Source organism: Cryptomeria japonica, chromosome 9 (assembly GCF_030272615.1).
Source record: "Cryptomeria japonica chromosome 9, Sugi_1.0, whole genome shotgun sequence".
NCBI lineage: Eukaryota > Viridiplantae > Streptophyta > Pinopsida > Cupressales > Cupressaceae > Cryptomeria > Cryptomeria japonica.
Window position 1 is genome coordinate 53,518,840 of NC_081413.1, and position 13,756 is coordinate 53,532,595.

Genomic DNA, 13,756 nt, shown 5'->3' on the forward strand with positions numbered 1-13,756 from the left:
AAAAAAAATTCCTTTTGAAGATGGTTCCAATTCTCTTGCTCTTTTGACAGTTGTTTGTAAAGTAAGGGGCTTTAAGGATTTAACCCACCCTTTGAGGGAATCGGACAATCCATCTATAAATATCACAATCTTGTGTCTTTCTAAAATTTCAGTAACTAAGACAACCAATTTTTTAAATTCAGAAATATATTGTTCAACAGTTCCATTTTGCTTAAGCTGAGTTAAATCCTTAAGGTGTAATTCAGGATCCTTAGAATCAAACCTTTCAATAAGTTTCTCAATGAACTCAACATAAGTGCCAATCAAATTATGGCCCAAGGTTATTTGTCCATGATGCCACCATTCATGGGCTACACCGTCAAGATGTAATGCATCATATTTAATTGCTTCTTCTTCCATCATAGAGTTTAATTGGAAGTATGTATCTAGTTTTTGCACCCAAGCCCGAGTAGTTGTCTTACCTGAACCATCAAAATAAGGAATGGACATCTTTCCAATTTTTGTTTGTAATTTACTATTATTTCCTTGCTATCCTCTTGGCCTATGTTTCATTTGGACATCTAAATATTCTCTAAATGTCATTGATGATCTGAATTCTTCACCGGAACCTAACCAGTCTTGATGTATTTCTTCCTGAATTTCTCTTATTGTAGGTTCATTTTCAAGTGGTTGGTTTCTAGCAGTAAATGTAGGCATAAATGGTCTTGTTGTTCCTGTTCTTTCTGGCTGATTATTAACTGATTGTTCATCTCTACCCCCATTGTTTCCCCCATTATTTTGATGTTGATTATTTTGCCTTCCATTATTTTGGTGCTGATTTACATTATTGGCCATAAACTGGGTCATCAAATCGGTCATTCTGTTAACGTTATTCTGCATATCTTGTTGACTTCTAATTAGTGCAGCTAATAAATCCCCATTGTTATCTAGGTCTCCCATGTTGGATTCAAAGATAAGTTCTTCGTCAGTTTCTATGTGGCTATCCTCAATTTCAAACGGAATAGATGAACTACTTTGTGTTAAAGGAGAATTTGTAAATCTGTTCTGACAGGCCCTAGTACTTCGGAAATTATAATTTCCCTGGTGCATACTCAACTGTGTATTAAGTTTTCATAAGATTTCACTACCCTACAGGCTAGCAGGATTCAAAGCTCTGATACCACTGTAAAATTCCTTACTATTTCTGAGTGTAATTAAATGGTGTGACCAATTTAACCGAGGTGCATTTATTTGATTGGTTGATATTAAAAAATACCCTGTGAATTTCATTCAATACTAAAACTAGTGCGGTTCAAAATTAACTTCCTCTGCTAATGGATCATTTCTATATTGTTTGAACAAACATTTAACATAAGATTTATATTTAACATTCACCGTGCACCTGTAGTCCTGCGATGTCGGCAATTCTCAGTGATCCTCTGGAATTATCTTCATTCGTCCATTGGCAATCAATCGCGAAAGTGCTCCTGCAATGCGTGTACATACACCTGGGGATGCAAAGTTATATACGTCTTGGCCTTCCTGTCACCATGACTCCTCTGTGAAGTTCCCTCTGTCTTCGCGGATGTGATCCTACGTTCCACAAGTTCTCGTCTCTCCTCTGTGATTCCACGAGTTAGCATTCCCGTCACCGCAGCAATCACTCCACACGATAGCCACTATCGAGTGTTATTGCCGCGCTCCTGGTAATGGCAATGACGGCCACAATGACCTGCAGTTATCCAACATAGCCCGATATCGAGTCTTCCCTATACTGCTTCCTTCTGGATATGAACCTCTGTCTCTACTGTGGTAATGCAATTTACTGATCAATAATTCTAGTAGGCCAGTTGGTTGGCGAAAGGAATTCCTAACAATCTCTGATCTCTTACGATGATCAATTTTTGCTTCAGCGATAGTTTCATAAAATCTTTCGTGCTCACCATCTCAAATGCCCATCTTTTATTGACACTAGTTAGTTAACATTCTCGTAATAGTTAAAACTATTTACAGAGTTATAAACAAAATATGAGATTAAAAGACATGCTTTAAAATATTAATTATTTATATAAATAGATGGGAGTTTATATAAAATAATTAATATGTTTATATGTTCGACAATCATTTTATTAGGGGGGACATGACAGATTATTTATTTATTTAATTTATGATAATGTGTATTGCCTACTTATGTCAAGTCATATTGCAGGGCCTATCGACTTCGGGGAGATCCTACGCAAAGATGACTATATGACATGGAAACACAAATTGTGGAAATGGACATCCCACTTGGTGTACCCCACTAGAGGCTAATTTGGTGGCATGTGTGATATGTTGTAAGAGTTCTCTCTATGATAGAATATGACAAGTTATGATGGTGTAAGAGTCAACTATGATAAACTATGATAGGTGGGCCCCATGTGATTGAGGCCCCTATGCATGCAAGTGCATCATTGTATGTTGAGGAAGCCCTATGCATGAGGACATAGGCATTGGAAATGAAAAAAGAAAATTATGTGGGTCCTAGTTTTGACATTGCACTTCATGCAAAGCTATTGCATGCATGAAAGTTTTTTAGATGTTAGGGAGACTCAAGACAAACATGCAAGCATTAGATGTGTGTTATGTGGCAATCCTAGGCATCTATCATCTTTCATGGAGTAGCATTTATTTTGCACTTAGTTATTTCTCTAGTACAAGTTTAATTTTTTTTTAAATACCATTATGTTATTGAAATCACAATAGAAATATCAGAGCAATTGAAAATTCTTGAATGAGATTAACTCAATGAATGTTTTCGGTAATATAATTTGGGTTGTGTTTTAGAGAGTGTGGTTTTTCTCTTGAAAGAGTATTCCCCACCTAAAATACCATGTTATTGGTTTATCACTATTTTACATAATTTGTTTAAGTTAATTAAATGTGCATCTAAATCTAAAATTGTTAAGGGTTTGTAAAAAAAAATTTACTCTCCACCACTTAGATTGGAGTAGAAAGTTTATTTCACTTACCCAACTTCCTTTCAAGTTTTTGAGTCAATTTCCATCAACCCATATTCAATGAGTAGTGGTTAACAAGAACACATCACTCATGAATGTGAATGAAATACAATTCAATGAAGATTGACTCGAAAAAATCAATTGAAACCTCATAAAACATACATAATATTACCAAATGTTTGTGCTCCCCAAGCATTTCCATTCATGAATTAAATCATCAAATTTGAAAGACTCAATTGCCACCTCAAGGGGATAAGCTCTAAGAAGGTCAGTGAGGTTGAAGAACCAAGTGTGTGGAAGTTCATTTTCATCTCAAGTTATTTCTCACTCCAAGATAGTCCATTATTGGAGAGGCGCCCAATCTTCATATTTTCATTTTTTATATCATGGTAGGGCTTCGCAATCTTTATCCATTTTGAGATTTGTTTTGATTATGTATTGGAGGAGGTATTTGTACTCTCAAAGGAGGGTTGTTCCTTCATTGTGCATTGGTTAATTGTAGTACTTGTGGTCAATGTGTTTTTCCCTATTCATAGGAAGAACAACATGGTTAGTGAATGGTCTCTTTTATTTTGAATATGTTGTTGTTTACAATGTGTATATCCTATTGTAAACTTATGATGACAACTAGACTGTGTCCCTATCCATGGTGATTCATTATTATCAACAACATATGCATGTTAAACAACTTAATGATGTGTGATATGTGCAATCCAATGTTCTACCTATGTTCAAAATGATGTAAAAAGGAAAGTATTAAAAACATTACATCATATTATAGTAGGCTTATACATAAGTAAGTTAATGTTTTAGGTTAGTAAAATAATATAAGTGAACAATTATATTTTAGTAGTTTGTTGTAAGATATTTGGAAGTTAGTTATACATGAATAGATAAGAAGGATGTATTTCCCCCCTGTCAAGATTCAATTATGTAGTTTTTAAGTCAAATTCATTGACTCGTATTTCATGAGTAAAGGTCACATGAACCCATCTATCATGAGAATGAATGGTTCACTTCACACTCATTGTGTCTGTGAAATTTGTGAGAGTGAAGAATTGAGATTTTCCAAGAGATCATCCACTCTAATATCACTCGAACTTTAAGCATGCTTCAATCATTAAATATTACATGAACAACTTTGAAATGCTATATATTAAAATATATTGTAATCTTTTGTAATTCCCATTAATAAAAAATATTGCAAATTATTTCTACTATAATCATATAGAGTTCTCACCTTTTGAATAAGAACTTATATGTAGATCCTACAATGGGGGTGTGAAATATTTGCAGCCTTAACCATAAATTAAAGAGCACATCATTCTTATTTTGTCATAGACTTGGCTAGTAACGAGTCTTCCAAGTTGAGCCTTGAGGCTCACTCAATTACAAACCTTGAGAGTTTTTTAACAATTTGCAAGGTTTCTAGACTATGATTTGGTTACATGCGAATGCTAAACTTCAATATATTTTCAAGATGTTTTAATCTTCTATCATGATTTATCTTTTAGTGCCCATCTTGAGTTCACGAAAATTATTTAACTTTATGTTAAAGAGGACATTCTTCCTCATTTTGGCATGTATTTAGTCTAAGTGCATATTGCCCCAAATTACAGAGTTTTGTCACAACTTGTAGAGTTTCCGAGCTATGATTTAGTTACATACCAATGCTAAACTCTTACATGTTTCCAAGGGCCATGGGCTTATCTTCTATAATGATTAATCTTCTAGTACTAGTATTAAGTTTCACAAGAATCATTAAAACAGTTATCAAAACTAAGGACATAATTGCAAATGAGTCAAGCTTCACCTAAGAAATTAATTTGGAATACCCTTCTTTATCATAGTGATATCCAAATATATAGGTTCAATATTGATTAGATTGAACCATATTGCCTTTCCGAAAAGAGGCAAATGCCATGACATGAAAATCCATTTTTTTGAATTACCACTAGAGACTAACCTAAAAAATAATTCAAGAATTTATTAAGTTGAAATAGCTATATGCCTCAATTCAAGAAGAATAGTCTGACTCTGAACCATGAACTCTAGTATTTCAGAAAGTCCCTAACCAAATTCATATTCAAGGTAGGTAAGAGTGCGATCCTTGAATTTTTTTTCTTCATCGATATTCTCCTTTATTACTTAAATGTTACAGATTTAATTCTATACGATTGGATAAATGTATTTCCTTAATTTTGACTCTTTTCCTTAAATTGTTTCTTTTTATTACAATTTTATTTCCTTTATAAGTTTTAATAATAGTGTTCGTTGAATAAGAATTAATATTATAAAACCAGTTTAAAATACAGTGAAAACAGAAAAGCATGTCACAGTCGAGTAATCAAGCTAAAAGGAGGCAGACGGTATAACTGATATAAATAATGGTAAACATAGTTTTCCTATGAAAATATGTCTAAACAGGGAGATAGAGACAACATCATGGCATGGTTACAAAATTTTCCTATCAACACAACACAACACAAGCAATGTCTAATGAGGAGCTAAACACAACGCCATGGCATGGTTATGAAGCTTTAACACGAGCAACATCTAAACAGGGTAATAGAACACAACCATGGCATAGCTTTGATCAAGGTAAGTTGGTTTTAAAGGGACCATAAACCCTTTACGTCAGAAAGAACATCAACAATGCCAAAACAACAAATACCCAGATAGGACAAACACAAACACAACTGCAGCTTGCGAGTAAAACAATCACAATTGCAACTATGTTGCCAAGCACAAAATAGTACCCATGGATCCAGCATAAGCAATGCCAGATCCTTGCCCTATTCAACCTCACACCCTTAACTTTGTTATGTAATTAAGAGACAAATTCAGGAAGACCTTTCTTCCTCCTTTGAAAAATTGTCCAGGAAATATCGTCTTCCGTGTCCTTTGATTGGGAGAGAGTGGATCCATCCATGGGTGCAACACAAACAAAGGAATGTCTAGCAAGAGAAGCCAACCGATGAACAACAAAATCAGATGCATGGTGGGATTTACCAATAGGAGCTGAAGGATATGTAGGAACACCATGGCATAGATGCAAAGCTTTGCTATGAGAAGTAACGAAAGCTTTCCTATGAAAAAATAACTAATGTCCCAAAAGGAAGATAAAGAGAACACCATGTCAAGTTACAACAATCCCAGCCTCAAGTTACCATTATTATAATTTGATCTTTAGGGTTGGACGGAAACATAAGATCAACATTTACAATAGATATGGAAATGCTTCAAATGCTAATACACGATAATTTACAACATCATGCACCTGTCATCATTTATGCCCTTTGAAGAATTTTGTACAAGCAAAGAAAACATTATTCTCTTTAAATAGTGTGAGAGGGAGGATAACAAAATTGTCTTAAATATATTTGTGATGCAAATTTTTTTAGCTCGCAAAGATTTATGATGATATCTACAAACCTGTTCCTAGGATCTCAGTCTTCACTTACCATATAAGATGATAAAAATGTATATCAATCTCCAGTTGCATGATAGAGGTACAAAAAAATGTTGCCTCCCATTGTAACTTAATGCATTATTTACTAAATGGATGAGCACAGCCATTTGTGTGCAAACAGAAAAGAACGTTAACAACCAAAAAGTTACTCAGTGTCATGTTACATTCTAAGTTACTCAGAGTCCACTAGATTCTGCATTAAGGAAAATCAGCAACAATGAGTCAAAGTTGATACTAGAATGATATTAAAATAAAGTTCTAGAATGTGTGGTATTCTCCAAAGCTATCTATAGAATGTTGCCCATCCCAATTCATTCTGAAAAACGATGTATATCATTCACCTTGGTCATGAATTTCTTCTTTCTGGAGTTTCTGTATACAGGCAACTCTAGTGTTAGCAGACAATAGAAAGGTAATCGTTCTTGCATATCAAGAAATTTTAATGCAACAACCTTTATGATGGTAATACTTTCCCCCATAATTTGCATGTTGATTGAACTTGAATGCAAGCTTTATTATGTCTTAGAAAAGAAAATATGATATAAACACATGCCATAGTAGCAATAAAACAAAAGATAAAACCACCTACTTGATAACAAAAAGGTATAATAATATGCTAACTGCAAGTGGTTAGATGTCCCAAAGCTAAAAGGAAACAGAAAACAACCTATTCAACATAGCATCTAAGCCACAAAGTGATTATGGTCATAACAATAAACAGCAAAGCATCATTCATTACCGATGGGTACCTTATTATGAGTATGAATGAAAACATTAAAAGCAAGTTAAGAGCAAAAAACTTCTTGATACACAAATGTTGATGAGAAACAATTTCATAAAATATCAGGACAGTTGAATTGATTAACTACAGACATTTCATCGGGAACCTAGGTCTTCTATCACGAATTGATTACACATAGGACGTTTGATTGGGAATGTTTTCAAGATGCAAGAATGTTAATGAGGAAAAATTTCATGGGATATCGAAACAGTCAAGTTGATTAAATATAAGACATTTCATTGGGAACCTAGGTCTTGTATCCTAGAAACGAGGTATAACAATTCAGCTTCTAAATTATAATTGAAGCATGTCAAATCATACGGGTTAAATAGGATAAATTAAAGAAAAACATTACTCCCAAAAGGATACATTATAATTAGGTAAATAGCTTGTTTGTGTACTACAAAGTTCAGAGCATGCATTGAACTTCATGATGGAAGAATGCGTACAAAGATTTTGGATGATCAGTTAAATATATATTTTGGATGTCAATGCTTCGCTTCTTGACAGAATATCTCATCCATTTTACACTATCGTAAATAGTTGGTTTATGTAATTCAGAGAATGCAAAGATAAGGCCCAGGTTTTCAGGTATACAGCCTTCCTATATCTAACTTGAAAACTACTCAAAAAATACCATAGCTTGTAATGCATAAATCCACAGGCTTAATCAGAATACTTTAATACAAAAAAGTAATACTGCCTCAGGCTTTAGAACATATGTTCTATAGAATAGCACTAAACTTAAGCAAAATCAAAGGTGTGCTTGTCATACTAATGCTTTCTTAAACACCTAACATGGCATGGAAGCCACTAAACAAAAACAAACAGGAGCCTGATCTTAAGGACATCCTCCTTGAGTCATTTCCAAGAAAAATGCTCTCACTTGTTTGTAAGTTTATAGTACCCTGGATGGCCCAAAAGTGTGTCGTGGCATGCTCTAAAAACCTTCTCCTTCACCTTTGATCCTCCCAAGTTTCAAATGATCCTCCCAAGTTTTGCTATAGATATATCATCAAAGAAAACCAACACATACTTTCTCAATCGATTAATGAATACCCAATTGATGCAAGGCTGGAAAGTTGCCAACACATTTGTCAAACCAAAACTGAAAGGCATGACCAAGAACTCATAATGCCTGTCGTAGAATCTAAAGGTTTTCTTGTGCACATTCTGCTCTCTAACCCTTATTTGATGATACCATGATCAAAGATCAATCTTGGAGAAATATATTGGCCTACGAAGTTCAGTAATCAACTCATTGATCTTGGGAATCAAGTAGTGATTCTTTATTGTCTTCTTGTTAAGTTCCTATAACTGATACACATCCTCATAGTACTATCCTTCTTGATGAAAACAACAGAAGAAGCAAATGCACTAGAGCTTGATCTTATGTGTCTCATATCCGATAACTCCTTTATTGCCTTCTCAATTTCTTCCTTATGCCTTTGAGGAGGGGTACTGATGACCGGCTTAGATCCCCCCTCCAACTCAATAACATGTTGAAACACTCTATCCAATGGCAAACCTAACAAAATATCACTTAACACCAAGCTATGATAATCCAAACTAGATTGAATATTGACAGGACTACAGAGAGACTAACGGCTTTGTGGAATTGGTTAGCCAATAATCTTAAAAATATCCCTTGCACGTTTGGTGGAGATTGCATGGTTGAATTTAGTGAAGATAGAAAAGGTGGTGGTAAATTAGAATGGAAAGGTAATCAAAATATATTATGGTCAAATTTAAACAGAAAAGGAATCTTATTGACCCATTATCTAGCTATAAGCAGGATACCAAAGGGATTCGGTTTACTTGGTCAAACTTTCAAAAGGGCAGCAAACATGTCTTTTCAAGATTAGACAGGTTCCTTTTAATATTATCAGATTTCCACAATCCATGCTAATGAAACTTAACTGCTTCTGGATTTGATTGTGTGACTTTTTTTAGCATCAACATTTTGGAGAGTGATCCATCATCAGGATAGAGAATGCCAGGATATGAAAGATGTTCCTTTTAGATAAGTTGCTTTTTGGTGTTCCTCTATTCCTGACAATAAAGCAGTTAACGTTATCCTTGCTACTCTATGTAATATTCCCGAATATATGTTTGGACAAAACACAAATATTTTACTTGATTCCCTAGGGCTGTCCAAACACATATTTTACTTGATTCGCTAGGGCTTGATATTAATTCAACGCAGATATTAATAGAAGCATTGTTGAACACCTTAAAACCCGTGATCAGTGCAAACAATTACAGAGTTCGGAGAACAAAATTGCACGTAAGATTAACCTGGATAGCACTAATGGACAATAGAATTCAGACAGCGATAAAAGAACAATGATCACCTAGAAAAGACAATCAGAGGCTGCCCTAGATGATTCTTCACAATTCAGATCTGGACTATAATACTCGTGGAGATGACAGCTAGTATTAAAGGTATGCCCTGTAAAAGCTCATAATTTTCCCTTCACTGGCCAGGAGGATGATTTGGATTTGCCTAGGGTATGAGATAGCTCCTTGTAGCTTGATTTGCACTGAATTCTGACCTTGGATCTGAAACCCCTATATCTACAAGAGCCAACAATCCTGTGCTAGGCCGTTTAGAGTGGAATTGGAATTATTCCCGATTAATCGGCAATCGGCGCTGCTCCTGATTAATTCCCCCAAAAAAAGGGAAAAAACGTTGACCGATTCTTTGCCGATTTTCGACATTTTTTTCCGGTTTTAATCGCCCAAAAAAACACAATCGCACTGCGCGAAAGACAGCGAAAAATAAATGCCACGAAAACCCTAAAATGTCCACAAAATTCAATAAATAGCCGTCTTTTTTCAAGGTTACTCACTCAGCTCATGGCTAAGGGTTAAGAGGCAAAGTTGAAGTCGAAGGGAAACGAATAGAAGGCAAAGTATACTAAATCATGTGTTTACTACTAAATGATGCTAAATAACTGTATATATACTGTATTTCTTACTGTGTATATATACTGTATGTATATTACTGTATATTACTATATACTATATACAGTAACAGTAATATACATACAGTATACATGGTATTCACAGTTTACATAGCATTATTTAGTAGTAAACTTCAAAATCCCCGATATTTAGTAAGCTAGCATCATACAGTTCTAAGTGAATAAATGATAGCAGAATACACATACAGAATAAATGATAGTAATCTTAATAAATGATAGTAAAACATACAGTTTTGCTAGCATTTAGAACACACAGAATACATGAATACACATAGCAACATAAGGGATAGTAAACATAGCAACATACAGTTTTAATAAATGATAGTAATCAGCGATATGAATATAAACAACGAAAATCTATTTTCTACAATTCATGTGTGCAAGTGTCTATTTTATTTGCCTACAATATCTCTATGCTATGGAGATGTCCTAAAATATCAAAAAAAAGTAGTTTTTTATTGTTTTTCTGCAATTTTTTATGTTTTTTTGTAAATCTGATTTTTTCCTGATTTTTTCCCAGTTTTTTTCCTCGTACTTTTGTTTTGCCAATTAATTCCCCAAACGATTAATGGTTCCTTGGTTTCTAAGGGTCATTAAGGAAGCGATGTGCAGATAAGTAGTGGCAGGTCTGTTGTTTTCTTTTCGTGAGTGTACAGTGTTGAATGACTCTGATTTTTGCTCCAAACCTAATTCAGACCTTCAAGGACACCCAGCTGGGTGATAAGGTTGGCTTGTGGCCAGCAGCTCCTGAAGATTGCCTCTCCTAAACACCTCCAGAATGATGGCGCAACTCCTGGTATAATTCCACTATAGGTTAAAATGAATTTATCAGAAGTAGGAAGAAAGAAAATTAAATGGAAGTTTGATAAGATAAGGTAGGGGTTTTTGTCCAGACCTTGATGTCTGCTAGGGTAGGCATCCTAGCAGCACAATCTTAGAAAATATTCCAAAAATCATTACTAAATTCCAATCTGCCTTCCCAGCTCGCAAGAAAATAGATTTACACCTGTTTGATTTAAAGTTGTCGGCCAAAAAAAAGGTCCATGTTGGCCCAAATAAAAAATATTATTAAAGTTGGCACCCAAAAGAGGATCTAGGTCGGTCCAAATTATTATTTTCTATGACTGCTGAACCGACCCAACTAGGGCAGGGATATGATGCTCTATCTGACCACCATCCTATTGAGATAAATTTTTACCCTCTTTCTATCCCTCCTAAGCCACCCCCCGCTTTTAAAAGATCCCTCTTGCAATAATACTCTGTTTAATATCTGGTTTCTGAATTTTGGTAGTTCATTAGAGGTTCAAATATTTGTAGGTGGAACAAGTCTATGCTTGCAGCTGAGAAGTTCTTGAGAGTTATTGGCAAGGAAAATACCAAGGTTAGAGCTGTTATGAGAAGTAGACTAAATGAGTAATTAATTGGCATTGAGGCCAATCTACAAACTGCCCCATTTAATGTTGAGATGCAAAACAAAAGCCATGTCTATTAAGCTTAATGTGTCTCATTGAAAAGATCTCTCTTGCAGTAATACTCAACTACCAATCAATAAAAGATTCAAAGCACACAACTACCAACATCACACAAGCTAGTATGAGTTTTGGAGCCCTCAAATGACAAAATATGACAACCGTACAAGCCAATCTGATGTATAATAGCTAGCAAAATGTATGAAACCTTTGAGTATACTTCCACATGCACCATAAATTATTAGTTAAGGCAGATTTAACTTTTATGACAGAAAATTGGCATCTTCTATAGCAGAAAAAAATCTAGAATGAGACACCAAAATGATAATCCCATGACAAATATACACCAGTAATATCCCTTCAAACAGCAATTTAGGCAAACATCAATATATATTTTACCAACAATTTCACTTACAAAAGTCAGTATAGTTGTATAAAAAGGTACAAACTCTTGAAATGAACACCAAACATACCAAAAAAGGTACAAACCCTCAAAAATGTACTTTAGTGGCTGGGAACTGAATGAACAGGTCCAAAAATACCTTCAAAACATGGCAACAGGTCTGAAGTCTTCCTCAATCAGACATTAATGACTTGTAACAGCAACTTAACACCTTGAAACCCTAGGCATAGCAAGGAAATAGCAGAAAATGTTCTGAAAACTCTGAAAATCAGCAACTATGTAGTGGAACAATGACGGAGTATATGATACTTGGCAGATCTAAGGCCTCATGAACAGAAACTACATTAATCCTCTTCAAAATGATGGTTCAAAACACATATTACAGCAGGTCCAATGGCTGAAATATACCAAAAACAACAGCAATATTTGAAATCCCTTCAAAATCAGCAAATCTAACCCTTTTATATTGAGGCAATATAAAGCAGCTAAAAATTACGTCAACTCCTCACTGAATCATTGAATCTCCAACAAATCAACACAATTGTGATCTCTGAATGGAATCAACCATAATAGATAAGATGGTTTTCATCATCAGATCCAAATATGGAACCCAAGAGGGTTTTTGTCAAGATTTCCCACACCAAGGGTTTTCATCCTTCAATGCTTCAAACTCCAATTTGGAAGGAAAAGTGAACAACATAATCGAACAATTTGCTTTGTGCCTTGACCTATTTCTTATGGTTATCTTTTGTCAGGCCCTCTGAATTATTTTATTTTTATTTTTGTTTACATTTACCTCCAAGTATTTAAAAATAGTAAAATACCATTACATCCACAACCAGGGCCCAACCCCCCTCCACCACCCCAACTTTTTGAACTACATTTAAATAAAGTGTAAAAAGCACTTTTTTAAGCTTTACATAGGACCTAAATAATATTTAAGTGGCCTTTTTGAAAATGAAGTGATCGAACCAACTTAAAATATTATCTCTAAAAGGGGGTGCATGATAATCCATCCTTTCCAGAATTTTCTTGCCCTCAAGCAAATGCAAACCCAGATAATCAAGTATCACTATACCAATGTGATGAGTTATGCTGTAATGCCCATAGAGATTGGATTTTGTACTTGTCAAATGAAGCAACTCTTGCCAAAAAGTACTGCGAGATCTACTATCTCCAACATCCACAACATCATTGTGCAGCTCATCTAACTTAATCACTTCTTTGAAAAACAATTTGTGTAATGTCCCTTTTTGTGATATTCCTAATTTAAGGCCTGCAAACAATATTAATTACTAAAAACTGATATTAGTAATACTAAGTAACAAGTAATCATGATAATATTCAAATCCATACATTGAAGCATCATAATATTTAGATCAACAAATCACAACATCATTAATTGCTGCTATTAATGGAAGCCTCTTATGTTATTTTTTATTAAAATATGTTAATTTTAGTATTAATGCTCATTCAGTGTATATTCTATTTTAGAAAGATCGTCTTCGATCTTCTCAGCAGTTTCTTTTAGAAACTTGCTATTCTTGTAAATAGCTTGTATTATTTATGAGCGTTTTGCTCATTCTGTTTATTCAATCAATTCTTTGAAATCCATTGCGTGTTTTCGCACTGTATTATGGTATCAGAGCCACAGGGATTTTTTCGA

The 13,756-nt window shown here is 34.5% G+C and overlaps 1 protein-coding gene across 1 annotated transcript in view; it reads right to left on the minus strand.

Moving 5' to 3' along the window:
* Positions 1 to 1,639: 1,639 nt before the first annotated feature.
* LOC131858264 (DNA polymerase II subunit B4-like) overlaps positions 1,640 to 13,756 on the minus strand; it is a 28,557-nt gene continuing 16,440 nt past the window's right edge. The window contains exon 2 of the mRNA XM_059211455.1: positions 1,640 to 1,711. Coding sequence (XP_059067438.1) covers positions 1,640 to 1,711 — 72 coding nt within the window. The remainder of the gene's footprint in view (positions 1,712 to 13,756) is intronic.